This window comes from Pan troglodytes, chromosome 15, assembly GCF_028858775.2.
Source record: "Pan troglodytes isolate AG18354 chromosome 15, NHGRI_mPanTro3-v2.0_pri, whole genome shotgun sequence".
In the NCBI taxonomy this organism is placed as follows: Eukaryota; Metazoa; Chordata; class Mammalia; order Primates; family Hominidae; genus Pan; species Pan troglodytes.
The window spans coordinates 87886344-87912408 of NC_072413.2; the positions used below are offsets into that span (position 1 = coordinate 87886344).

At 38.8% G+C, this 26065-nt stretch overlaps 2 protein-coding genes across 6 annotated transcripts in view; one reads left to right on the top strand and one right to left on the bottom strand.

The window, feature by feature from the left end:
• EFCAB11 (EF-hand calcium binding domain 11) overlaps positions 1-26065 on the bottom strand; it is a 156995-nt gene that overhangs the window by 83544 nt on the left and 47386 nt on the right. The gene's annotated exons all lie outside the window — the stretch shown is intronic.
• Positions 13860-15864, top strand: LOC737297 (ras-related protein Rab-42-like). The gene has a single exon (XM_024348850.3). The coding sequence runs from the start codon at positions 13860-13862 to the stop codon at positions 14514-14516; it is 657 nt and encodes a 218-aa protein (XP_024204618.1). The 3' UTR covers positions 14517-15864.

Consider the following 26065-nt stretch of genomic DNA (forward strand, 5'->3'; position numbering starts at 1 on the left):
CCTCAAAACACTGAGCAGTAAGAACTCTGATTGGCAGAAGCACTGTGGAGCTTTATCATAAGTAATGACATGTAAGTCCCAAAACTCAATAATAAAAGGCTGATTATTACCACTTTTGTTCAATTGCTTCCACGTGTGTTATTAAATCTGTACCTTTCTTCCAACGCTACAGAACGTTGGTCATTTTCTCAAATGGATAGGGGAAAAAACAAGGTTTGAGATTCTATGATTTCAAAAGACAGATGACTAGGAGAAAAATTCTAGCTTGCAGGTGGGACGTACTAAAAGATGATCTGAGCAATGTTTTGAGACAATAATCCTTTCATTAGATGACCCCTGTGGTAGTGTGGTATGTGGGGTTTGTATTGCTTTCAGTTTTTACAAAGTCAAATCTAAAGCCATATAATGGAAATGCATTCTATTTTAACTGCCAGGTATGGGATGAATTAATTTACTTGCTTATTTTTAAATGTGTCTACTGGCCTTTAGAAGCTATTATTTATATAAAGGTACTTCTGAACTTTACAAACAGGTCAGATGCTACCCACTATTTAAATATTTACAATAAAGTATTAGAGATGTATAAAGCAACAATCCATATCCAAAACAAGAAAATAAAAGATGAAAATCATCTCCAAATGCCCTTCTAAATCACATTTAAATCATTTTTATAGATTTGTTTTATCGTACTGTATTAAAATATATTTTCTCAAAATATTCAATTATATGAATGTCTAAATATATCTTCACAGCTTTATATATAAAGAATATGGAGTACATTTTACATAGCAATCAATATCTCTACTTTGAGCAGTTATTTTAATGATTATTATAATTCAGTATCTAACTTTTTTAAAAAACTGACCTAAGAGACAATAACAAATGTGGGTCATTTATCTCAAACTTCTTTGAGGTCTAAATTCATTTTCTTTCTTGGCTCTTCTCATTTTCATCTTGTATCTGACCACTTTACAAGACACATGTCTCTTCTTTTCCATAGTTCCTTTTTCATTCTTTTTTTTAATTGCTTGTTGCTAAGCAATGTGCATAACATTAGGCTATACATTTCATTATCTTAAGACAATGTCTACTTGGTATTATTTTCTTCTATTACTTTACCTTGTTTGAATTAACCCAAAATGTACTTTCTGCCTTGTTTTGACCTTTCTTTTGCCGAGACATGATCCCCCCCATCTCCCTGTCCTCTGATCATTACTAAACTGCTATTGTATTCAATATTTAGCCCATTTTTTTTCTGTTCTCCACTGTTTTTGTTAAGCTCTGGTGGACAAACTCTTACATCATATGACTATTTTTCTTTTTAGTGTACTCGATCCTACTTCCTTCTTTTATATTTAAAGGCATTAGAAAGACACCTTTTATGAAATTCAGTTCATTTCCTATTATTTTCCTTTTATCACTTTTGCTATTCTAGATGTTGGTTCCTTTCAGCATCATAGCCTGTGTTATTGTTCTTTTCCTGACACTTCTTCTTTATGTTAGTGATATTATTAACTATGCTATAATCCTATAAAACCATATTCCTTATTCAATTTAAATTTGTTCTATTTTTCAGTGAGTTACAATGCATTTAATTTATCTGGCTATGGTAAGCTACACAAAAAAAACCATAAACATGCCACCCCTCCAAAAAAAAATCAAGGACCAAACAAACAAAAAAACTCCCAAACACTTCAATTACTTACAAATATATACCATAATTTTCTTTTACATATGTCTGAATAAGTATTTTTGAAGAAGACTAAAAGCATACTTTACTTTTGCCAAACCAAGTTAATTTGTAGGCTAATTTGCACTGCTGGGCTCATATAGACTCTTATTCCTATTATTATTCATGGAGACAATAATTTTTAAACGAAGGCGTGGACGGTTTATGATTCAAGATTACCCAATATTCAGCTTGACTCACTCTGAGTATAACCTTATAAGCCTGCATTTTCTAATTATAAAAAGAGAAAAGTGATGCTTCTTCCCCTATTACAACACAGGGATGTTACAGAAAACTTTTAGCAAAATTCATTACGTATAAACTCTCCAGAACAAACCTGTTCTATCAGAAATGCCAAATATATGTGTGGGTACACATGTCAGCATTAGTATATCCTCTTTTAAGATTTGGCCTATTAATAGTTTTTCAGTTTCCATTTATTCTAAACGTTGTGAGTATACCTTTCTTAGTATTTACTGTATGACTCTGCTATGTTCTGAACATTTGTGTCTCCCTAAAATTCATATGTTGAAACCTAATAACCAATGTGATGGTATTAGAAGGTGGGGCCTTCATAAGAGTAGGTCACAGGGAAGAGCCTTCATGAATGGGATTGGTGCCCAAGAGGCGCCAGAGCACTCCCTTGCTCCTTTCCACCATGTGACACACCATTCCATGAACCAGGGAACAGGCCCTAACCAGACACTGAATTTGCCAGTGAGTGCCCTGATCTTGGACTTCCCAGCCTCCAGAAGTGTGAGAAATAAAATTCCTTTGTTTATAAGCTACCCAGTCTATGAAGTTTTGTTATAGCAGCTCAAAGGGACTAAGACAAACTGCATTCTCCTGAATACTGGACTGCATAGGCAGATGAAGGTGCTCAAGTTAACTGATGTCATATTAAAAGAGTCTTAAGAATATTTCAAATTGATCCTAAACTGAGACTTCACTTCCGTTTTTCTTTTCTTTTGAAGGTGGTTTATAATTAGTTGAAAAATAATGAAATCTAAATAAAATAGAAAAAATAAATACTAATTACTTCACAGAAAAAAAAATGATAAAAACACACCAGCTGTGTCAGTCTATAAGCTCTACGACTTCTTGAGAGGCAGTTAGTGTAGCTGTTAAGAGCGGACTTTGGGGTTAGTCTGCTTGGTACTTATCTTGGTTATTTCACTAATATGAAACTAATATTACTTGTGGGACAGTACAGCACAGTGGTTAAAAATACTAACTCTGGAGTCATACCACCTGGGTTTGAATTCTCACTTAACCCCTTACATAGATGCCTACATGCACATGGAAAGTTACTGTGCTTCTGCATCTCATCTTCCCCATCTATAAAATGGGGAAAGGATAGAAGTCAGAACCATGGTCCATCAGGTCCACTGATGGGTGGTACCACAGAAATCACAAACACACGTCACCCTCTCCTGTGGTCTCCGCAGGCACCCTGAAGTGACTATCCCAATTACTCTGCATTCTTATTACCCTATTTATTTATTTATTTTGCATTTAGAACAACTGGTGATTATATGGTTGTTATCATTGGTTTAGTTTACCTGATACTGTTTTGCCATTTAATGTTACAGAACAAAATTGTCTACTTCACACCATATCCCCAACTGCCTAGCTCAATGTAAGCAAGTAACAGTTGCCTCAATAAGTCCTTGTTAAAAGAAGTAAAAGGCTGAATAACTGAGCTCTTCATCAACCCCCATATTTAGAGATACACAAAAATCTCAGTTTCTTCAAAATCCACTCTCTACCCATCAATAAAATTTTTATCTAAACTATTTTTAGAGCTACTTATATTTTTGGTCTACTTTATGACTTGGCGCATATATATATATTCTTTTTTTTTTTTCTTTGTCACCCAGGCTGGAGTGCAGTGGTGTAATCTTGGCTCACTGCAAACTCTGCCTCCCAGGTTCAAGTGATTCTCCTGCCTCAGCCTCCTGAGTAGCTGGGATTACAGACATTCACCACCACACCTGGCTAATTTTTGTATTTTTAGTAGAGGCGGAGTTTCACCATGTTGGCCAGGCTGGTCTCAAACTCCTGACCTCAGGTGATCTACCCACCTCGGCCTCACAAAGTGCTGGGATTACAGGCATCAGCCACTGTGCCTGGCCTGGAACTAATATATTTTTGAATTCTACTACCAACCATACAAAATCTGTTCTAAATTTTACTTGTCTTAAATTTTCCTTCATTAAAGAGTAAAGGTATGAAGTTGAAAGTGTGCATGCACTTGAATAAAAATAATTTCAAACCTGGGTCTACAACCAAGATCGGTAGCATTAATCATAGGAGCATGTATGCTTAGGGTTACACAAGCATTGTAGTATTACTATAATCAATTAACAGAACTTTGACTTCTATTTATAATCCTTCCAAAAACTGGTTTGCTCAAGAGCACCTGTGTGGAGCGATACTGGTTTTCTAATCCCACTTCCCCTTTCAAGCACCTTTTTTCTACCCTACAAAAGAAAGGCACATTTCTTACCTAACATGAATCTTACAATCATGCATTGCCTGAGTGTTGAAAAACTTCCTGGGTCCCAGAGGGACGAATAAAATATTGGTATTCAATGCATTATAAACTCTTCATTGAGAGGTTCAAATACTACCTTGTCTTATTATTTGTTTCTGTTAAGGGTGAAGCACAATGGGAAATGTATGTGGGGCATATGTTGAGATGGTCTAAATTCAAATATGTTATAGAATACTGATCATTTTGATATAGAGACTTTGACTCTTTCCCCACCATGGACAAAGAATGCACTGCCCTGGGAGAAACTCCTACAGAAGGAAGCCAAGAGATCATCTGTGAGAAACCATCTGTGATGTTTCATTTCATCCAGGTGAAAAACCTACAGCAAGTTTCTGTGACTTCTCTCACTCTCTCTTTCTCTCTTTTTTTTCTCTATCCATTCACTCATCTACTCACCTTAAAATAAGGTTGCTTAAGATTTATATAAGCAATGATGGGAAATACCGATTTCCTACAGAGTGTACCTTCTTTGAATTTTCACTGTTCTTAGGAACAACAAAAGGCCTGGTGAATGTTCTACCCACCTCTCAGTCTGTGGCTCAGTTACATATAATATACAATTTAAAGAAGGCAGAGCTAAAAAGTCCTACAGCTACCGCTATGGTTTGGATGTTTGTCCCCTCAAACCTCCAGCTGAAATTTGATTCCCAATGTTAAAAGTGGGGCCTAATGGGAGGTGTTTGGGTCCTGGGGGTGGAACCCTCATGAACAGATGAATGTGCTCTCTTGGGGGTGGGGGTGGGTGAGTTCTTACTCTATTAGTTCCCAGCAGAGCTGGTTGTTAAGAAGAGCCTGGCGCCTCCCCACTCTTTCTTTTGCTTCCTCTCTTGCCGTGTGATCTCTGCACATGCCAGCTCCCCTTTGCCTTCCACCAAGAGTGGAAGAAATCTGAGGCCTCACCAGATGCAAAACGCCCAATCTTGAACTTTCCAGCCATCAGAATTTTTAGCCAAATAACCCTTTTACATTATAAATTATCCAGCTTCAGGTATTCCTTTAAAGCAACACAAATGGACTAAGATAGTTATCTTAACGTAATAATATTCTAGTACATCTTTGAATAAAAGAAATTGATATTAGAGGAATGTTTTGTAGTTTCTTGAACATTTGTTCAGACTCACAAAAGAAATACTGCCATTAAGCTTTGTCAAAAGGTGACTGAATATATAAATATAGTCATCGCTTGGTATCCATGAAGGACTGGATCCAGGACCTCCCATGAACACTAAAATTCACAGATGCTTAAGTCTTTACTACAAAATATTGTAGTATTTGCATATAACCTAAGCACATCCTCTTGTATACTTTAAATCATCTCTAGATTATTCATAATGCCTAATACATTGTAAATGGCATGTAAACAGCTGTTATACAATATTGTTTAGGAAATAATGACAAAGAAAAAAGTCTGTATATGTTCAGCGTAGATGTAACTTAAAAAAATATTTTCTGTCCTCAGTTGGTTGAATCCACAGACATGGAACTTGCTGATATAGACGGCCAAATGTACATTTACTTTTTATTTGGACACAAATGCCAAGTCACCTGTCACTTCTAAACCACTTCTCTGTTCATTTAATTATTCTTCCCAAGTACCTGTTAGATATAGACAAATTTAACAGCATTGTGGAATCTACTACAAATAATGTCCATATAGTCAGGTACAGTGGCTTGCATCTGTAATCCAGCTACTCAAGAGATGGAGGTGGGAGACCGCTTGAGGCCAGGAGTTCAAGACTAGCCTGGGCAACAGAGTGAGACCTCATCTCCAAAAAAGTTTTAAAAAACTAGCTGGGCATAGTAGCACATGCCCATAGTCCCAGCTACTCCAGAGGCTGAGGTGGGAAGATTGCTTGAGCCCAGGAGTTTGAGGCTATAGTGAGCCATGCTCTCACCACTGCACTCCAACCTGGGCAACACAGGGAGACTCTGTCTCTAAAAAATAATAAGAAAACAGTAATTTTTAAATGCCCTTAACAAAAAAAAATTATACAATTGTATATCCTCTAAGCCTCACATTTACTAATGGTACAATAGTTCTATTTTTACTATTGGTCTACTGCCTATCATCATCACATTAACAGGGTAAAGGAGAAAAATATGATTATGGCAACATGAGCAGAAAAAGCATTTAATAAAAGTCAGTATTTATTCATGATAAAATTTCTTAGCAAAGCAGGAGCTCCCTTAATCTAATAAAGGTTATTTATCCCCTAAAAACATAACAAAACACAAAAACCTATTGCATATTCCATAGTTACTGTGAAATACTAAAGTTTTCCCCTCCCCCCACCAAGATGGGGAAGAAACAGGATACCTGCTCACATAACTTTTATTTATCACTATGTGGGAGACCCTAGCTGATATAGTAAGAAAAGAAAAAGAAATCAATGACATAAGAATTGGAAAAGAAGAAATAAAACTACTATTATTTGAAGATGACTTGATTGCATGCCTAGAAAACATAAAATATATACTATTACAATTACTAAGACGAAGTACTAGAATAAGTTAACTTAGTATTATGTACTGAATGTGTGTGCCCACTCCTGCTCTAAATTCTGTGTCGAATCCCTCACCCACAATGTGACAGTATTTGGAGGTGGTGTCTTTGGGAAGTAATTAGGTCATGAGAGTGGGACCATCATAAGGGATTAGTGCTCTTATAAGAAGAGCAAGAGATCCCCTACTCTGTGCACATGTCCAGGAAAGGACCCAGAAGCACACAGCCAGGCAGGCAGCCATCTGCAAGCCAGGAAGAGGCTCCTCACCAGAACCAGACCATGCTGGCATCTGATTGCAGACTTCGCAGTCTTAAGAACTGTGAGAAAATAAATTTCTGTTGTTTAAGCCACCCAGTCTATGGTATTCTGTTATAACAGACGGACTAGACTAAGACATTCAGTCATGCTGCTGGTGTAAGACCAGCATATAAAAAACAATTGTATATCTAAATAAGTAGAAAATAAAATTTAAAAATCTATATAACTACATAAAAACCAAATATTTCAGAATTATCTGATAAAATATGTGTAAAACTTTTACATTAAAACTACAAAACAGCAAGGAAAGTTAAATAAGACCTTTAAAAACAAAAGGATATACTTTATTCATGCACTGGAAGACTTAAAACATTTTGGCATTGTCAGTTCTCCCCAAATTGATCTAGTCTAAAGATTCAATATAAATTCAATTAAAAACCCAGCCAGCAGGCGCGGTGGCTCAAGCCTGTAATCCCAGCACTTTGGAAGGCTGAGGCAGGTGGATTACGAGATCAGGAGATCGAGACCATCCTGGCTAACATGGTGAAACCCCATCTCTACTAAAAATACAAAAAATTAGCCAGGTGTGGTAGCGTGCGCCTGTAGTCCCAGCTACTTGGAGGCTGGGGCAGAAGAATCGCTTGAACCTGGGAGGTGGAGGTTGCAGTGAGCTGAGATCGCACCACTGCACTCCAGCCTGGGTGACAGAGCAAGACTCTGTCGAAAAAAAAAAGAAAGAGAGAAAGAGAGAGAAAGAGAGAAAGAAAGAGAGAGAGAAAGAGAGAGACAGAAAGAAAGGAAAGAAAGAAAGAAAGAAAGAGAAAGAAAGAAAGAAAGAAGACAGCAACTAAAAGAAAGAAAGAACGAAAGAGAAAGAAAGAAGACAGCAACTTTTGGGTTTGAAGTTGGCTTCTTGTTTTATTCTTTTTTTTTTTTTTGGTGGAAATTGAAAAGCTGACTCAAATTTATTTTAAAACACAATGGGCTAAAAATAGCCAAGATAATTCTGAAGAAAACACAAAGCTCTAGGACTTACACTGCCAGACATCAAGATTACAAAGTTATATAATAAAGAGAGTGTGATACTGGCACAAAGATAGACAAACAGACCAATGCAACATAACAGAGAGTCAAGGGAAGAGTTAATGTTGCAGCCTCAAATCTGAAGGCAGCCTGTGGGCAGAACTGCTTCTTCCCTGGGGGACCTACATGTTTTCTCTTAAGGCATTCAACTGATTAGATGAGGCCCTCTCACCTTATAGAAAGTGATCTGCTCGGTCAGGCGTGGTGGCTCATGCCTGTAATCCCAGCACTTTGGGAGGCCAAGGCTGGTGGATCATGAGGTCAGGAGATCAAGACCATCCTGGCCAACTCTGTGAAACCCCGTCTCTACTAAAAATACAAAGAAATGAGCCGGGCGTGGTGGCGGGTGCCTGTAGTCCCAGCTATTCGGGAGGCTGAGGCAGGAGAATGGCATGAACCCTGGGGGCGGAGCTTGCAGTGAGCTGAGATCGCGCCACTGCACTCCAGCCTGAGCAACAGAGCGAAACTCCGTCTCAAAAAAAAAAAAAAAAAAAAAAAGAAAGTGATCTGCTTTACTCAAGATCTACTGATTTAAGTATATCTTAAAAATATCAAGACTGGTTTTTGATCAAACACTGAGGCAAATATGACAAATATTAAGACAAGATAAAGGGAAGTGGCTGAAATGCAAGTGTTACACCATATTATTCTCCATACTTTTCTATGTTTAAAATATTTCTAATGGACACAAAGAGATCAAAGTATGTATTTAGTATCTCGATATTTGGAAAGACTCCTGGTTTATTGCAGTTTTGGTAATTTACAGCAGATACACAATTCTCAGAGACAGCCCAAAGAGTCAGAAAATTTAATCAGGCTTAGAGATTAAATATATCCATTAACTTTTTAGTTAGCTAATTATTATAACCTAAACCTAAGGTCGGTCTGGATACCTTCTTCACATCCTAAATAACCCACAGAAAATCTCATAGATTTGAATTAACAAAGATCAAATACCATACTAACAGATTGTTTTTATAGTCTTTAATAAATTCATTAATTTATTCAACATGTGCTCTGAACTAACCTGAACATCCAGAGGTATTCAAGAACAGACAACATCACTGCTCTCATGAAGCTTTATAGTCAAGCCTGACAGATAGACAATAAGGCAACAAAAACAAAAATCTTCCCTGAGATTTGCTAACTGCTATGAATGACATAAAACCAGGCAGCAGAGATTTACTGGGGATGGGAGATGGAGTGAAGTCACTTTGGATAGGAAAGGCCTCTCTGATGATGTGATATTTAAACAGGGAACTACAAATGCAAAGATCTGAAATAGAAGGTAGCAAACAACTAGATACACATGATCACATAGGAGTAATAAATTAGACATAAGCTTTCTAAGCCTATGGAAACACAGGGCCATTTATCATGTGTAGTTTGAAGTTTTGGAATTCTTTTTAAAAAGTAAAACTAGAAATAATTTGTTTTCTATCCATAAACATTTAAGTAAGTGTCATGCCTAGGTCATATAGCATGACTCCTTATGTGGTATTTAAGTAAAAACAGTATTAAGGTATTAAATTGAAATAAAGTAACACTGAAAATAAATAACAAGGAATCCTTAAGGTATTTACTGAAAGAAACCAGTAAAAGTCAACCTTTTTCTTACATATGTACCAACCATTTAGAAAAGACAACAGACTGTAAATATATTCCTGGGAACAGGTGTTATGGAATAAAGAAAGCAAACTTAGGCAGGGATCAAAAAAGCAGGTGACTACGAACAGTAAAATAATATTACAGTAAGACATTAAACATCTGTATCATATTTCAGCAAGTGTTAACACTTGCATTTTTCTTGAAGCTATAATATATTTTCTTGGAAATGGATATAGCAAATAGTGAATCTTCTCATTTCAATTCTAAAAAAATAATCTAAAGTATACTTGTAGAGAGGCAAGCTCTTAGTTATCAGCTATATCCCAGATGGCCCTCTAGCAGCATTTAAAGGCCATGCCCTTAAGTCACTGTTCAACATACTGAGGTAGATAATACGGCCAATACAATGATGAGAATTACAAAGAAGGAAATAAAACAGAAAATGCTGTTGCTATGGTCTGAATATTTGTGCCTGCCCCAAATGCATATGTTAAAACCTAATCACCAATGTGATGGCTGGAGGTGGGGCCTTTGGAAGGTAATTAGGTCATAAAGGCTGAACCCCCATGAATGGGATTGGTGCCCTTATAAGGGGCTGAAGAGACTAGAGTTCTCTCCTTTCACCATATGAAGACTGTAGTAGGCTGTTCTTGCATTGCTATAAAGAAATATCTGAGCTTAGATAATTTATAAAGACGAGGTTTAGTTGGCTTATGGTTCTGCAGGCTTTACAGGAAGCATGGCGTTGGCATCTGCTTGGCTTCTGGGAAAGCCTACAATCATGGCAGAAGGTAAAGCAGGAGCAGGCATGTCACATGGCCAGAGCAGGAACAAGAGTTGGAGCAGGGGAAGTGCTACACACTTTTAAATGGCCAAATCTCACAAGAACTCACTAACATGAAGACAGCACCAAGCCTTGAGGGATCTGTCCCCATGATCCAGACACCTCCCACCAGGCCCCACCTCCAGCATTGGGGATTACAGTTCAACATGAGATTTGGGTGGGAACAAATGTCCAAACTATATCAAGGACACATTTAGAAGGTACCATCTGTGAACCAGAAAGTGGGCCCTCCCCAGACTCCAGATTTGCCAGCTCCTTGCTCTTGGACTTCCCGGCCTACAGAAGTGTCAGAAAAAAATTTCTGTTGTTTATAAGCCACCCAGTTTATGGTATTTTTATTATAGCAGCCTAAATGGACTAAGACAGCTGTCCTGTCTTTGTTTATAAAACCATGGCGCTGTGATACTGTCTCTGTTTGCAGTTCTAATTGCTAAATTTCAGAAAATACCAAAAGGGAAATACAGAAAGAACCATGGTAGTAAATTAGTGGTCAAGGACCAGACAAATGGAAAAAACAATTCAAATTCTCCAACCCAGAAGAAACACAGAGGCAGAGAAAAGCCTATGAGATCAGGAAGGGTTTGCGTGATAATTAGAATGATTTTTCAAATCTGAAAATTAAGAGCCATGAAACAACACTGAAGATTAAAAGGGGCTGTATGAAGACAATTTCTTCCTTTTTTTGACAATTTATTTTAATCACCATTTTAAGGAAATGTATGGAACATCTTATTCATGAGGTGAGACAAAATGAAAGTAATTTTCAAAAAAACCCAAATAAAGTATTGGATAAAATCATGGATTCGAAGCCTTACTATGAATCCTGTTTTACTACTTATTAGCTGTGAAATATGAGACAAATTTTTTAACTTCTCTATCCCTCAGTTCCCCATCTATGAAATGGTGATTGTGAGGATGAAACGAGTAAAGGGCTTAGAACAGTGCTTGCCAAATGGTAAGTGCTTAAAAAACTTCAGCCACACCTCCACATGTAGAAAAAAGTTAAGACAGCAGACCTGACTGCAATTCTGCTTACAAGCCTGGCCCTTGACTGGCATCTGGGAACTTGGATTTCAGGAAGGTTCCTACCACCATTAACTGGTAAGAGTTGATCACTGTGCTTAAAACTGTTTGTGCAAACAACATGGCTCCCACTGAATACTTGCTTTCCTTCTGCGAGTCTGAAATTTTGGCACATGCCAGACAGAGAATGCCAATGTGATCAGCCCACAATTAAACCCTGGGCACTGAGTCTCTACTGAGCTTCCCTGGTTGGCACATTTCACATGTTTGGTCACAACTTACTATTGGGGAATTGTGTTCTCTGTGACTCCACTGGAGGGGAACAATGGGAAACTGGCATCTGGTTTCCCCTGGACTTCACCCCATGTACCCTTCCCGTGTGCTGGTTTTGCATTGAATCCTTTCACTGTAATAAATCATAGCCATGAATACGACTGTAGGCTGAGTCTTGGAAGTCCTTCTAGTGAATCATCAAATCTAGCATTGGCCCTTGGGGACCCATCAACACACTCGGACACAGTTAATCAATTATTTTGTCGTAGGTATAAGTACTATAAAATGCACTTTTATAAATATTGAGTTCAAGTTCAAGAAAAGTGATTTTTAGATATAATACCTTGATAAAAACAGAAACACTGCATGATTTCTTCTCATAAATAATGAATGCAATAAAAATGTTAAGCTTCAATGACATGATCGCTAAATTACATCAGTATTTCCCAATACTATGGTTTTAGGTTACATGAAAATAAATATTTAGCTTACAACTTCTAAATGATATTCAATATAAGAGCAATAAAAGGTCAGAAATACTTGGTCATATTCTTTAAACAGCAATAGAAGATAAAGTAAAGCTAAAATGCCAGAATTACTAAGCTTTAGAAATGCATTACTAATTTTATATATTTTCTATATCTCTTACAAATAAGTGATACTCTTTTCTAACACTTAATAAATCTTATTGTCTACCTAATAAATCAATATTTGGAAAGCAGAATTTAGAAGGAAAAGTTTGGGAGACAAAGTATTTAAGAATTCACATGAGTTTCTGTTTTTGGATACTCAGATCAACTCCCCACTGCAAAAAACTAAAGATGCTGGATAAGACACTAAAACAAAACCACCTTAAAAGGACTGAAAAATTAAAAAGAGCTGCCAGGCCAAATTCTTGAGGCTAGCTTGAACCCAAAGAGGTTAGTGGAAAGAAAGTTGGCATTCCAAAGCCACCTTTGCCCTGAAGGCATTCACTCACATCGTGCACTGGGGCTATGGTCTGGTAGCCTCATGGGGGGACGAGGCCAGAAGTGAAGACCCAGGACTTTGCCAATTTGGATCATCTCACAGGATAACTTTCCCACATTAAGCTGAAATCCAAAGGACTACATGAAAGTTTGCCTGGTGCTGAGCAAAGCAGTAAGAGAAAAATGAAATAAAAAACGATCATTCACCCCTGAGAAGGTATGAGTGTTGACTGACCCTCACTGGGAGAGTCCCTGGGATCCTGGGTCTAAACATACCTTGAGTGAGTATAGAAACTTCCATCTGTGGATTTGTTTTAATATAGTCCTGTACTGACTGTGCTACAAGGAGCCTGGCAAAAACACATAAACCACTCTGATTTCATCCTGGGCTTGTGGAATTCCTCATAAATTATTTTTCAAGGTCGGTGAGCTCCAGAAAGTTGAATACAAACAAGTTTACAGGGAAATTAGTCACCATGAGCAAGAACCAGCAGAAGCAGACATAAATAGACTTCAACTAGAGGTTCTATGTTTAAAAATAAATAACTTGAAGTGACTTCAGGGAATAGAAAACTATAAGATGTAACATAGAGGATTTTAATAAATGGTTATAACCTTTTAATACCTTTGTACTTTTAATTCATTAAAAATACTTAAGAGTTTGAGATATCATGGTAGAAATCAGAGTTTTTCAAAGTAGCAGAAAACAATGTATTGTCAAAAGCAAGAGGTTTCTGATTATGTTTATAATTAAAGTTATAAAATTTCCAAGGCAATATTTTATTTATATTAAAATAGCAAAATCTGTACCAAATATAAAAAGAGGGAATTCTCCCTAATTCACTGTATGAGGCCAGTATAAGCTTGAAATGAAACAAAACAAGAAAGGAAAATTACAGCTCCAATTTAGACCCACACACACCACGCGCACATGCACACACCACCCTAAGTAAAATATTAGCAAACTGAATCCTACTCTGCATTTAAAAGATAATAGGATAGGGACGCGGCCATGGAGGCCGAGGGCTGCCGCTACCAATTTCGGGTCGCACTGCTGGGGGACGCGGCGGTGGGCAAGACGTCGCTGCTGCGGAGCTACGTGGCGGGCGCGCCTGGCGCCCCGCGGCCCGAGCTCGAGCACGAGCCCACGGTGGGCGCCGAGTGCTACCGCCGCGCGCTGCAGCTGCGGGCCGGGCCGCGGGTCAAGCTGCAGCTCTGGGACTCCGCGGGCCACGAGCGCTTCAGCTGCATCACCAGGTCCTTTTACCGGAATGTGGTGGGTGTCCTGCTGGTCTCTGATGTGACAAACAGGAAGTCCTTTGAACACATCCAAGACTGGCACCAGGAGGTCATGGCCACTCAGGGCCCGGACAAGGTCATCTTCCTGCTGGTTGGCCACAAGAGTGACCTGCAGAGCACCCGCTGTGTCTCAGCCCAGGAGGCCGAGGAGCTAGCTGCCTCCCTGGGCATGGCCTTCGTGGAGACCTCTGTTAAAAACAACTGCAATGTGGACCTGGCCTTTGACGCCCTCACTGATGCTATCCAGCAGGCCCTGCAGCAGGAGGACATCAAGCTAGAAGAGGGCTTGGGGGGTGTCCGGCTCATCCACAAGACCCAAATCCCCAGGTCCCCCAGCAGGAAGCAGCACCCAGGCCCATGCCAGTGTTGACTCTAGGAGAGAAAGGGTTAAAGCAGTCCCAGCCTTAGCCCACCTGGTGGGATGGGGAGTGTTAGTATCTCTCTGGAGGACAAATGACAGAAGGGTTCATATAAACAGTATCCTGACACAGTCATGCTTCCTGGATTTTAGAGTCAAGGATTTCTACAGAAAAGAAAGGTCTGATGGCCAGGCATGGTGGCTCACGCCTGTAATCCTAGCATTTTCGGAGGCCAAGGACAGCAGATCACCTGAGGTCAGGAGTTCGAGACCAGCCTGGCCAACATGGTGAAACCCCGTCTCTACTAAAAATACAAAAATTAGCCAGGCGTGGTGGTGCATGCCTGTAATCCCAGTTACTCCGGAGGCTAAGGCAGGAGAATCGCTTGAACTCAGGAGGCAGAGATTGCAGTGAGCCAAGACTGTGCCACTGCACTCCAGCCTGGGCAACAGAGTGAGACTCTGTTTCAAAAAAAGAAAAGAAAGGCCTGAGAGACCAGATGTGGAACTTCCTGTCCTTAAGCCTCAGTGTCCTTATCTATCGATGGGGCTCATAAAAGATCCCACCTTGCAGGGAGGTGGTGACCACGAATGAGATAGTGGACAGGATGTGCTCACCCAGAGCCTGCCGTGCTGTGAACTGAATGACAAAAGCTCTCATTCCCACTCCCTTTTTCTTGGCTGTGATGTGCCCACTCTGGCAGCATTCCTGGGCTCAGACACTGAGAAGCCAGCGTCAGGAAGCTGCTGCATGAGCAAAGGCAGGTGCGGGGAATTCCAGGGGGAGCTTGGCTTGGAGGCTCCTTATGTCCTCAGGCTAAAATGATTCTGGGAATGGGATTAATATGTGATGTCAAACCCAGGGTTGCTGGGTTTGCCCCCACCCTAGGCCCAGGGGCTGAAAAATGGATGTTGGAGGCTGGGATGAACATGAATGTGCAGCAACTATGTTGGGCACACAGTGGCCACTGTGATGAGCCACCAAGATCCCCCTTCCTGGCTGGGGAACCCATCAACCCTCTCCCCAGCTGCTGAAGTGCCGCTGGATGATGGACTTCAGCTTGCCCCACTCTCTGGGAAAGGCCCTCCCTTCAGGGCAGCCCGTATCCAAAGTCCATCTCCTGGGGGGCCTTAAAGGCCTTTCCCTCTTGCCCCAGCTCTGGACAACTCTGAAAGTCAAACCCAACTTTATCAGTCTCTGTGGGCTTCATTGAGGACACTGTTGTGACATCATAGCCAAGTTATCCCCCTGCCCAATCCTGCTTCCTTTTCTTCCCCAAACAGGTATCCATTTCAAGAATATCCCCTAATAAACATCTGCACACTCGTCTCCAAAAAAAAAAAAAAAAAAAAAAGATAATAGGATAGTAAACTTGGGTTTATATCAAAAATATAAAAGATGAATTGATATTAAAACTATACATATATACACAGACATGTTATTCATCATATTAATGAATTTCAAAAAATAACATCTCAATAGATACAGAAAAAGCATATAGTGAAATTTAATGCCAATTCTTGATTTTTTTTTTTCTTTTTTTGAGACGGAGTCTCTCTCTGTCGCCCAGGCTGGAGTGCAGTGGCGCGATCTCGGCTCACTGCAAGCTCCGCCTCCCGGGTTCACGCCATTCTCCTGTGCCCGCCATCACGCCCGGCTTATTTTTCGTATTTTTAGTAGAGATGGGGTTTCACCGTGTTAGCCAGAATGGTCTCGATCTCCTGACCTCGTGATCCACCCGCCTCAGCCTCCCAAAGTGCTGGAATTACAGGCGTGAGCCACTGCACCCAGCCTTGATTTTTTTTTTTTTTAATTTAAGTTCTGGGATACATGTGCGGAACGTGCAGGTTTGTTACATAGGTATACAAGTGCCATGGTGGTTTGCTGCGCCTATCAACCTGTCATCTAGGTTTTAAGCCCCACATGCATTAGGTATTTGTCCTAATGCTCTGCCTCCAGTTGTCCCCCCCACCTCCGCCCCCGACAGGCCCCCAGTATGTGATGTTCCCCTCCCTGTGTCCATGTGTTCTCGTCAATTCTTGATTTTTAAAAAACTCAAGATAAACTAGACCAGATAAGAAATTCTTTAATCTGAGAAAGGATCTAACCCCTACGGCTATGATCAAATTAAGTGATAAAATATTGAAATCTTTCCCTTTGAGTTTCAGAACAAGACACTATCACCCCTGTAAGTCCTAGCCAGTGCATATGTCAGCAAAAAGAAATAAATGATATAAGGATTGGAAAGGAAGAAATAATTACTATTTTCCACTGATGTCATTATCTTTGTGGATCCTTAAAAATCTACAAAGTTAGCAAGGTTGTTAGCTAGAAGATTAACATACAAAAAGCAATTTCATTTCTATTGTTTCTACAAGTAATTTAAAAAACATAATTTTCAAAAGCTACTATTTACAATAGCAACAAAAACGATAAAATATGTAGGAAGAAATCCAACAAAAGAAGAAAACAAGTTGTGTGCAATATAGAGTAGTAATTAAAAGTATGAACTTTATATCCAAGCACCTTGGGCTAGAATCTTGCCTCTACTATTTACTAGCTGTGTGATCTACAGTGAGTTGATTAACCTCTCTGTGCCTCAGTTTCCTATGTGCAATATTTCATAATAATAGGATCTACCTCAAAAGACTGCTGTAAAAACTGCATACAAATAGAATGGGGGTTGGCATATAAGAAATACAGCGTAAGTGAAAACCAATGTGATTATGATGGTGACAGTAGTGTGATGGTTCAGAAAAAGAATTTTCTGAAATATCCAATGAAAAATATATTTATGAATAGGAAGACAATATTATTAAGATGTCAACTCTCCAGAAATTCATCTGTAAAGTCAATGTTAATCGAAATCTGAACAGAGTTTTTGGTTTTTAACAAGCTAGTTTCTGGAATTATTATGAGAAAACAAAGAGCTGGAAATAATCAATACACTGCTAAAGACGAAAAATAAGGAGGGAGACTTGCCCTACTGGTATTAAGATTTTATGAGGACAGTGAGAAATTGGTGCAGAGACAGATTAAGTGACCAATGAAACAATAGAAAACACAGGAGCAGAGGCAGCAAAGCAGAACAGCAGAGAAAAGAGGGCACATTCAATAAACAGAGCTGAAAATACTGATTGTCCATATGGAAAAGGTGAAACTGGGTTCTCACACACGCCCTATTCATAAATCAATTCTAGTAGAATTACAGATTTAATTTTCAAGAGCAAAACTTTAAATTTTATGAAGAAAATATAGGTAATAGGTCTCTGACTTTGGGGGTAATGAAGGGTTTCTTAAACAGGACACCAGCCCTCTAACTATGACAAAGATTCATAAATTTAACCAAACTAAATTTACTTATGTCTGAAAAGTCACTTGAAGAAAGTGAAAAGACAAGTCACAAGCTGGGAGAAGATATTTGTTAACTAGACCGAATATTTGTACTGAGAACACATATAAAGAACACATTCAAATCAATAGAAGATGCAATCGAAAAATGGGTAAAAACCACGAACAGGTATGTCACAGAGGAGACTAGTAAATGTGAAGAGATAAGAGAGAGAACTCATCATTCATCAGGGTAATACAAATCAAGCCGACAATGAGATATTAAACCCACTCAACCGGGAAAGATTAAGAAGTCTGACGGCCGGGCGCGGTGGCTCACGCCTGTAATCCCAGCACTTTCGGAGGCCGAGGCGGGCGGACCACGAGGTCAGGAGATGGAGACCATCTGGCTAACATGGTGAAACCCCGTCTCTACTAAAAATACAAAAAATTAGCCGGGCGTGGCGGTGGGCCCCTGTAGTCCCAGCTACTCACTCACAGGAGGCCGAGGCAGGAGAACGGCGTGAACCCGGCAGGCGGAGCTTGCAGTGAGCCGAGATCGCGCCACTGCATTCCAGCCTCGGCGGCAGAGCGAGACTCTGTCTCAAAAAAAAAAAAGAAGCCTGGCAAGAGTTGGAGAGGATGCCCATCAACAGAATATACTGTTGATGGAATGTAAATTGATATGAATTATTGAAAATATCATTTGGCATTATGATATTCCAGCACTATCTAAGTAAACATTCGTGTACCTTACAACCTAGCAATTCCATTCCTAAGTACATATCCAGAGAAGCATTGCACATGGGCACTAGGAGTTATGACACAAAAGTGTTCATACAGTATTAATAAGAAGAGAAAAAGGAAACAAAGACAAACTGTGGTAAATCCATACAATGGAATGCTATACTATTTTATTTTTTTAGAGTCAGGATCTTCCTCTGTCACCCAAGCTGGAGAGCGGTGGCACGAGCATAGCTCACTGAAGCCTCAAACTCCTGCAGCTTCAAACTCCTGCAGGCCTTGAACTCCTGGGCCCAAGCGATCCTCCCACCTCAGCCTCCACAGTAGCTAGGGCTATATGTATGTGCCACCACACCTGGCTAATTTTTATTTTGTATTTTTTGTAGAGATGGGGTCTTGCTTACTGCTTGGCGAGTCTTGAACTCCTGGCCTTGACAGGTCCTCCCGCCTTGGCCTCTCAAGGTGCTAGTATTATAGGCGTGAACCACTGTGCCCAGCCGCTAAACACATTTTAAATGAGTGAATTATAGATAAAACAAGGATAAATATTAGAAACACTATTGAGTGAAAAAAAGCAAGTCACAAAGACTACATACATTTGAAATTCTTTTTTACAAAGTTTAAAAACAAGGAAGATTAAACATTAGAGAAACATATAGGTATATATATGTATATGTGCATTTTTTTTTTTTTTTTGAGATGGAGTCTTGCTCTGTCACCCAGGCTGGAGTGCAGTAGCGTGATCTTCGCTCACTGCAACCTCCGCCTCCAGGGTTCAAGCAACTTTCCTGCCTCAGCCTCCTGAGTAGCTGAGACTACAGGCGCATGCCACCAAGCCCAACTAATTTTTTCTATTTTTAGTAAAGACAGGGTTTCACTGTGTTAGCCAGATGGTCTTGATCTCCTGACCTTGTGATCTGCCCACCTCGGCCTCCCAAAGTGCTGGGATTACAGGCATGAGCCACCGCGCCCAGCCGTGTGCATGTATTTTTAAAGCATGGGAATAATAAACACTCACTTCAGGATATCGGTTCCTATGGAAAAAGGCAGGAAGATAGGATGGAGGAGTGTGCGGATATATGTGAGTTAATGGTAATATTGTAGTTCTCGGGTTGACTGCATTAATTTTATTGTTAAACACACTAACTTAAATAAAGCAGTCACGCATGGAAAAATTATGTTTAAAAAATTAACTATACACATTTACAAATTTACATCTAGTTACAATCTGATTCATAGTATTACACCATAGTTTTAATTTATGCAAACTTAATATGCCATTTTGGAATAATTTACCATAACATTTAACTTATTTATACAACCTGTTGGAAAGACTAGCATGTAAATACGGTTGAAAATAAGGAAGGAAAACAGTATACATTATTTCCATAAAGCTAATTTAAGCAAGTATGATGAACAGTTCCTTCAGTACTAAGAAACTGAAAAGATGTCATCAACAAAAAGCTAAAAGCACTGAAACCTATGTTTCTGTGAAACCTAAGGAATTCTAGCTAAGGAAATCTAGAAATGCACACCAACTTTATAAAAATAAAGAATAACATTATTATTCTATAATCCATTACAATGGAAAACACACTGTGCCAGGGGCCAAGAACCCTGGGTCCTAATCCTATTCCATGCCCACATTCACCCCCACCAAGGTATAAGGCCTTGCATGGGTCATTTATCCTCGCATGTGTAAAATAAGAGACTGTACCACATGCTCTTTGAGGCTCTTTTTATGGTGAAAATCTATGCATGACCCTACAAGAAACTGTTCTTATGAAGAATTAGCAAAATCATGATGTGATTTTCTTTTTCTCGTTTTTGTTTTGGTTTTGTTTTGTTTTTTTGAGACAGGGTCTTGCTCTGTTGAACAGGCTGGAATGCAGTGGCACGATCTCGGCTCACTGCAACCTCCACCTGCCAGGTTCAAGCAATTCTCCTGCCTCACCCTCCTGAGTGGCTGGAACTATAGGCCCATGCCACCACGTGTGGCTAATTTTTGTATTTTTGGTAGAGACAGGGTTTCACCATGTTGACCAGGCTGGTCTTGAACTCCTGGTGTCAAGTGATCCACCCACCTTGGCCTCCCAAAGTGCTGGGATTACAGATGTGAGCCACCGCACCAGGCCTCTTTTTTTTTTTTTTTTTTTTTTTAGGAGGCAAAGTATCACTCTGTCATCCAGGCTGGGGTGCGGTGGTACAATCGTAGCTCACTGAAACCTCCAATTTCTGGGCTCAAAGGATCCTCCTGCCTCAGTCTCCTGAGTAGCTGGGACTACAGGGGTGTGCCACAATGCCCAGCTAATTTTTTTTCATTTTCTGTAGTGACGGGGTCCCGCTATGTTGCCCAGGCTGGTCTTGAACTCCTGGCCTCAAGCCATCCTCCCACCTCGGCCTCCCAAAGTGCTAGGATTCCAGGAGTGAGCCACCATGCTTGGCCTGCAATTTTCTTTTATAAGTATCATCATATGCAATTTAGTACTCAAATGCCTTCGGATGATGACAATGTCCACAAGCTCTACGGAGAGAATGAAATATTAATACAGCATTGCCATCAGAATAGTTAAAATGCAAAAGCTGTGTTACACATAGAGAGTTGCCAAGTGGTAGACAAATTTTCTTTTTGGTAGGTCACACTTGTTTTATGGTATAGCCTTTTCATGCAACTATACTGAGGCTAAAAAATCATAATTTAAGCAGTAAGCATTTAATTCTATAATGTAAAAGAACTTGAAACATAATGTAAATCTTAGAGAAATATTCAAACTGGCTAATACAGAAAAAGAAAGATGAGCAACTGTTCAAAGTGAGTATTGCAATAGGCAGAAAATCACCAGGGAGACCCCATTTACATGCTCAAGTAACACTACACACATGCTCTCCAAAATTCTAGACTTTGGACATGCCAAACAGTCCCAGGCTTTTTTCTTTTTTTCACGTTCTCTCTAAAACCTCTGGGAAAATATATAGTCCTGTTATATATCAAAAGATAATCCCTCCCCCACAAAAAGTGAGGACAGGCCACAAGTGGGTAAAAATTTCTGTGACTCACACATAAGAAATAATTAGTACCCAGAATATGTAAAGAGCCCCTATAAATCATTTTAAAATAGACTATGCAATATTTTTTATGTGGGCCAATACATAAATAGGAAATTGACATTGAACAGGAAACCCAAAGGGCTAGGAGACATGATGAACTTTGTAAGTAATGAGAAAAATTAAAAATCAGAATAAGATGCCATTTCACACCCATCAAATTGGCAAAAACTAGAGTTCAGTAACAAGTGCTGGTGAGTATATGGATAGAAAGCAATTCTGGTGCACTGAGGGTAATACTGTGAACTGGCCCAACCACTTGGGAAACAAGTCAACTGCTGATATGAATACACTGAAGACCCTGCCACTCCACTCTAAAGGGTAAACCTGCTTAATGTGGGCTGTATTTTAGCAAACCAATCCCTCCAATAGAGCTATGTCACTAAGAAAGCTGAAATTTCTATCTATTACTCTCTTGCACTTGGAGTCGAATTTTCAATTGATTCTGGAGGGGAAAAGAAGGTGCTGGTTATTGTGCCCCCTGGTGCCCCAACAGAATACTATACAGTAGGGAGAATAAATGAAAGACACATGGATCAATGTGGATAATTCCTAAGAATATAATAAGAGAAAAAGCAATATGCATTTATATAAGGTATAAAAATAAGCAAACCAATACTCTGTATTATTTAAGATATATAAATCCATGTCATAAAATATAAAGACATACACGAATGATTAAACAAAAAATCAGGACAGTGATGATCTCTAGGGCAATCAGGCAGGGCTACCCAGGGGGCTTTAACCATGGCTAGAATGGAATATTTTGTTTCGTAACCTGGGAGGAACATAAATGGACAAATTTTCTGACTTGAATATTTCATATATGCATCATACACACTTACATACCACACATACATCTATAAGAAAATAAGAAGCACAGCTGAAAAAGCCATGAGGGCTGCCTAAAATGTCTTGCCCTGTCACATTCAGGCTTTGTCAGCTGTTTTCCAGAACCTTCCGGAACACAGCCAGTGGGAAGGATTGGCCATGCCTGGAGATAGATACTAAATGTGGTACTGACTTCTACAGTTTTATTCTAAACAGGAGGAAAATCTATTAAACCACAGAATCAGGGAGAGTTAGAAAGAATAAAGCAAAACAAACATCCAGGGAGTGGAATTAATATCAGCAAATCACAGAAAGACTTCTAGAGCTTACCTTTGCTAACATGAAAGGTAAATTATTGCTTTTTTTTCTTTTTTAATAACAGTCTTTTCGTTAATTATCTCTGAAGGAAGATTCAATAACTGCTCTTGGTAATGCATTTCAACGTCTTATAAATCACTGGAAAGTTTAATTCGGTGGAAATTTTAAGTCAGTATATTATGACTACATATGGTATGAAGACACGGGGAAAGGAAATAGTCTACATTATTTCCTGATCCTCTAGTGTAAATCAGACACTCTGAATCATAACCATCGTAACAGAAGATCTGTGTTGCCTCATTTAAAAGCATATATGTTTGTAAACTTTCACATATTTTATTAAACTGTTAATTTTTTTAAAACTTCTTACCCCTATTCTTCCCAGAAGAGAGGTATTCAAATGATAAACACTTCTTGGTCTGATGCATAAGCAGGACTCAAAATCATTTTTTTATATCTTGTATCGCCAGTGGAGAGAAACAAATGATGACTATGTTAACATTACATATCACTGCCATTTAGATTAGATATTTGGCCCTTATGATCATTTTACTGCTTGTAACCTAAGGATAAAAAAGATGGTACAAAAGATAGGTGCTCACTAATTGAAATAATAGACATAATCTAGGAAAGTTGCTCTAAAATGAAAGCCTATCACAATTTCTTCTGCATTCATCTGTAAAATGGCCCAAGTGGACTCATCCGTTTCTTGGGCCCAGCACGCACCAAGAAAATATCTGTTGAACTGAATTTAACTGATAATGGGAAAGAAACATGAAAAGAAGCTGGGGACCCCAAGCCAGGATACAGCAACCCACTAGCATGACTTTGTACACTGGGAATGCCAGAAAACCTACACATCTTGAGAAATCTAAGGTCTTTCTTTGACTCTTCATTTCCCTGTAAGGTACAGGGACATAAATATATAATACAATATAAATACAGAACATGGTGTGAAATATGATATGACATAATGGAATGTAACACAATACAGAATATAATATGGGTTGAGTTATCCTTAATCCAGAATCTGAAATCTGAAAGCTCCAAAATCTGAAACTTTTTGATATTATACATGATATTCAAAGACAATGCTCATTGGAATGTATAAGATTTCAAATTTTCAGATTGGGCATGCTCAACCAGTAAGTATAATGCAAATATTACAAAATCTAAAAAAAAAATCCAAAATCCAAAACACTTCTGGTCCCATGCATTTCCGATAAGGGCTACTCACCCTGTCATATAAAAGAAAGAGGTAGCAGCCATGACTAACACAGCATCCTGCCCTGCCTACCTCTCAAATTTTGCTCAGACCTTGCTGCCTCTTGTTCACTGCAACCCAGCCACTCTGGTTTTCTTTTAGTTTCTCAGTCCCTCTAGGCTTATACCCATCTCAGACCCTTTGCAACTGCTTTTCCTCTTTCTGGATGGCTCTTCGTCATTTAGGTCTCAGTTCAAACGTCAGCCCCCAAAAATGTCTTCCCTAACTTCCCAATTTTAAGCAACCCCTTCCCCATTCAAACGTTTTCTATAATTTATTCTGTTTTACTTTTCTTACAGTGTTTTATCTCTATCTGAAATTAACTTGTTTACTCAGTTATTATCTGTCTTCTCCCAAGGAAACTGTGAACTCCCTGACAGCAGGGACCTTGTTTGCTGTGTTGGTGGCTCTATTCCCAGCATCCAGAATGGCCCCTGGTGTACAGAAGGTGCTCCAATAACCACTTTCCAGTAGATTAATAAAAATATGCCAGCCCAATTTAAAATCCTTAATCTCAAGGCTTCCAAGAATATAACAAATGTGTTCCCTATTTTATCTAATTCATATTGGGTTTACTTAAAAATGGGGGAGGGCAGAGGAAAATAGAATACTTAGAATTAGATTATTAATACTTAAGATTAGATATTAGAGAGAGTTGATACCACTCAGAACACCACTGAACTAAATGCTGTTATTTAATTTACGTATTTTAATCATACTGATCTAAGCCATTCAAGACTAAAAATAAATCCTTTCACTATTTTTACTCTAAGCACTAATTTAATTATATTCTGTTACTAAAGCTATTACATTATTTTCTATCCAAATTACCTTGTACTTTTCTAGCAATGATATTAGCTATCTCAATACGTCACAGGTATTCTTGTAGTATAAGAGATAGCAAGAGGTGAAACACAATGTGAACATATTACTGAATAAAATGCTTCTAAAATGTGGTTCCTTCTCTCAGCCAGAAAAAGGAGACACAACACATTAGGTCAGTCATTAGGAGGAAACAGCCCCATGAACAATGCCGCATCTGCGTTACACATGAATCTGGCTCTCCTACATGTCTAGTAGAATTTGAATAACTGTGTTTTACTGAATACACATTTAAAACAGAAAGCTACCCCTTACAAAACAAATTCAAGAAGCGTTCAAACACAATTTTGCTGGCACAGTTTCAGAATCTAACTATAGTGAGATATTTTGTCTCAGATTTAAACCTCCTCATTTTTCAAGCTAACCTGTTGTAACTAATAGGTTTTAAAATAATGAACAACCACAGAACTATAAAAAATATTCCACTTTCATAAAGCCAAAGATCATTCTGTCTGATATGGTTTCATTTTGAAAACTTCATGCATTTGAAAAACATTATACACTCCAGGAAGAAATGGTCATTTTCAGTGAAAGAAAATGTTACTGGGATACAGCTTTAGCACAAAAGTGAAATATACACTGCTAAGCAAAGGCTGTTTTGCTATTTGACGAATAGAGAACTTGTTTCCTTATAATGGGTAAAAGAGAAGGGGGGGGGCAATTCTGGGTGTTTGCAAATGAAGAACACAAGAATGCAAAGTTTTAAAAATAGATCTGAGAAAATATTAGCACTTTAAATCAATGTTAATTTTGGACTACGTTCAAGAAACTACAAGAGATAAAACAGAACTATGGTATCAGGGCATGTGAATAACCACAATTTATTATCTACCTTTAAGATCACTTCTTAGAAGTGCAGAACTTTGAAATGCATTAAAACTTTGGTTAAAGAAGCATCTCAAACCACATCTATCATATGTACACAATGGAACAAAAACTCAGGCGCTAATGTGGCAAAAGGCATGGCATCAGATGGATTCCTTTTTTTTATATATTTATACCCCTATTTTATTAATTCTGTTCCTCTAGAGAACTCTAACACAAACATATCTGTTTTTTTAATTATTATTATACTTTAAGTTCTAG

Coding starts and splice junctions, on each gene's coding strand:
- LOC737297 (XM_024348850.3), top strand. CDS start 13,860: ATGGAGGCCGAGGGCTGCCGCTACCAATTTCGGGTCGCACTGCTGGGG.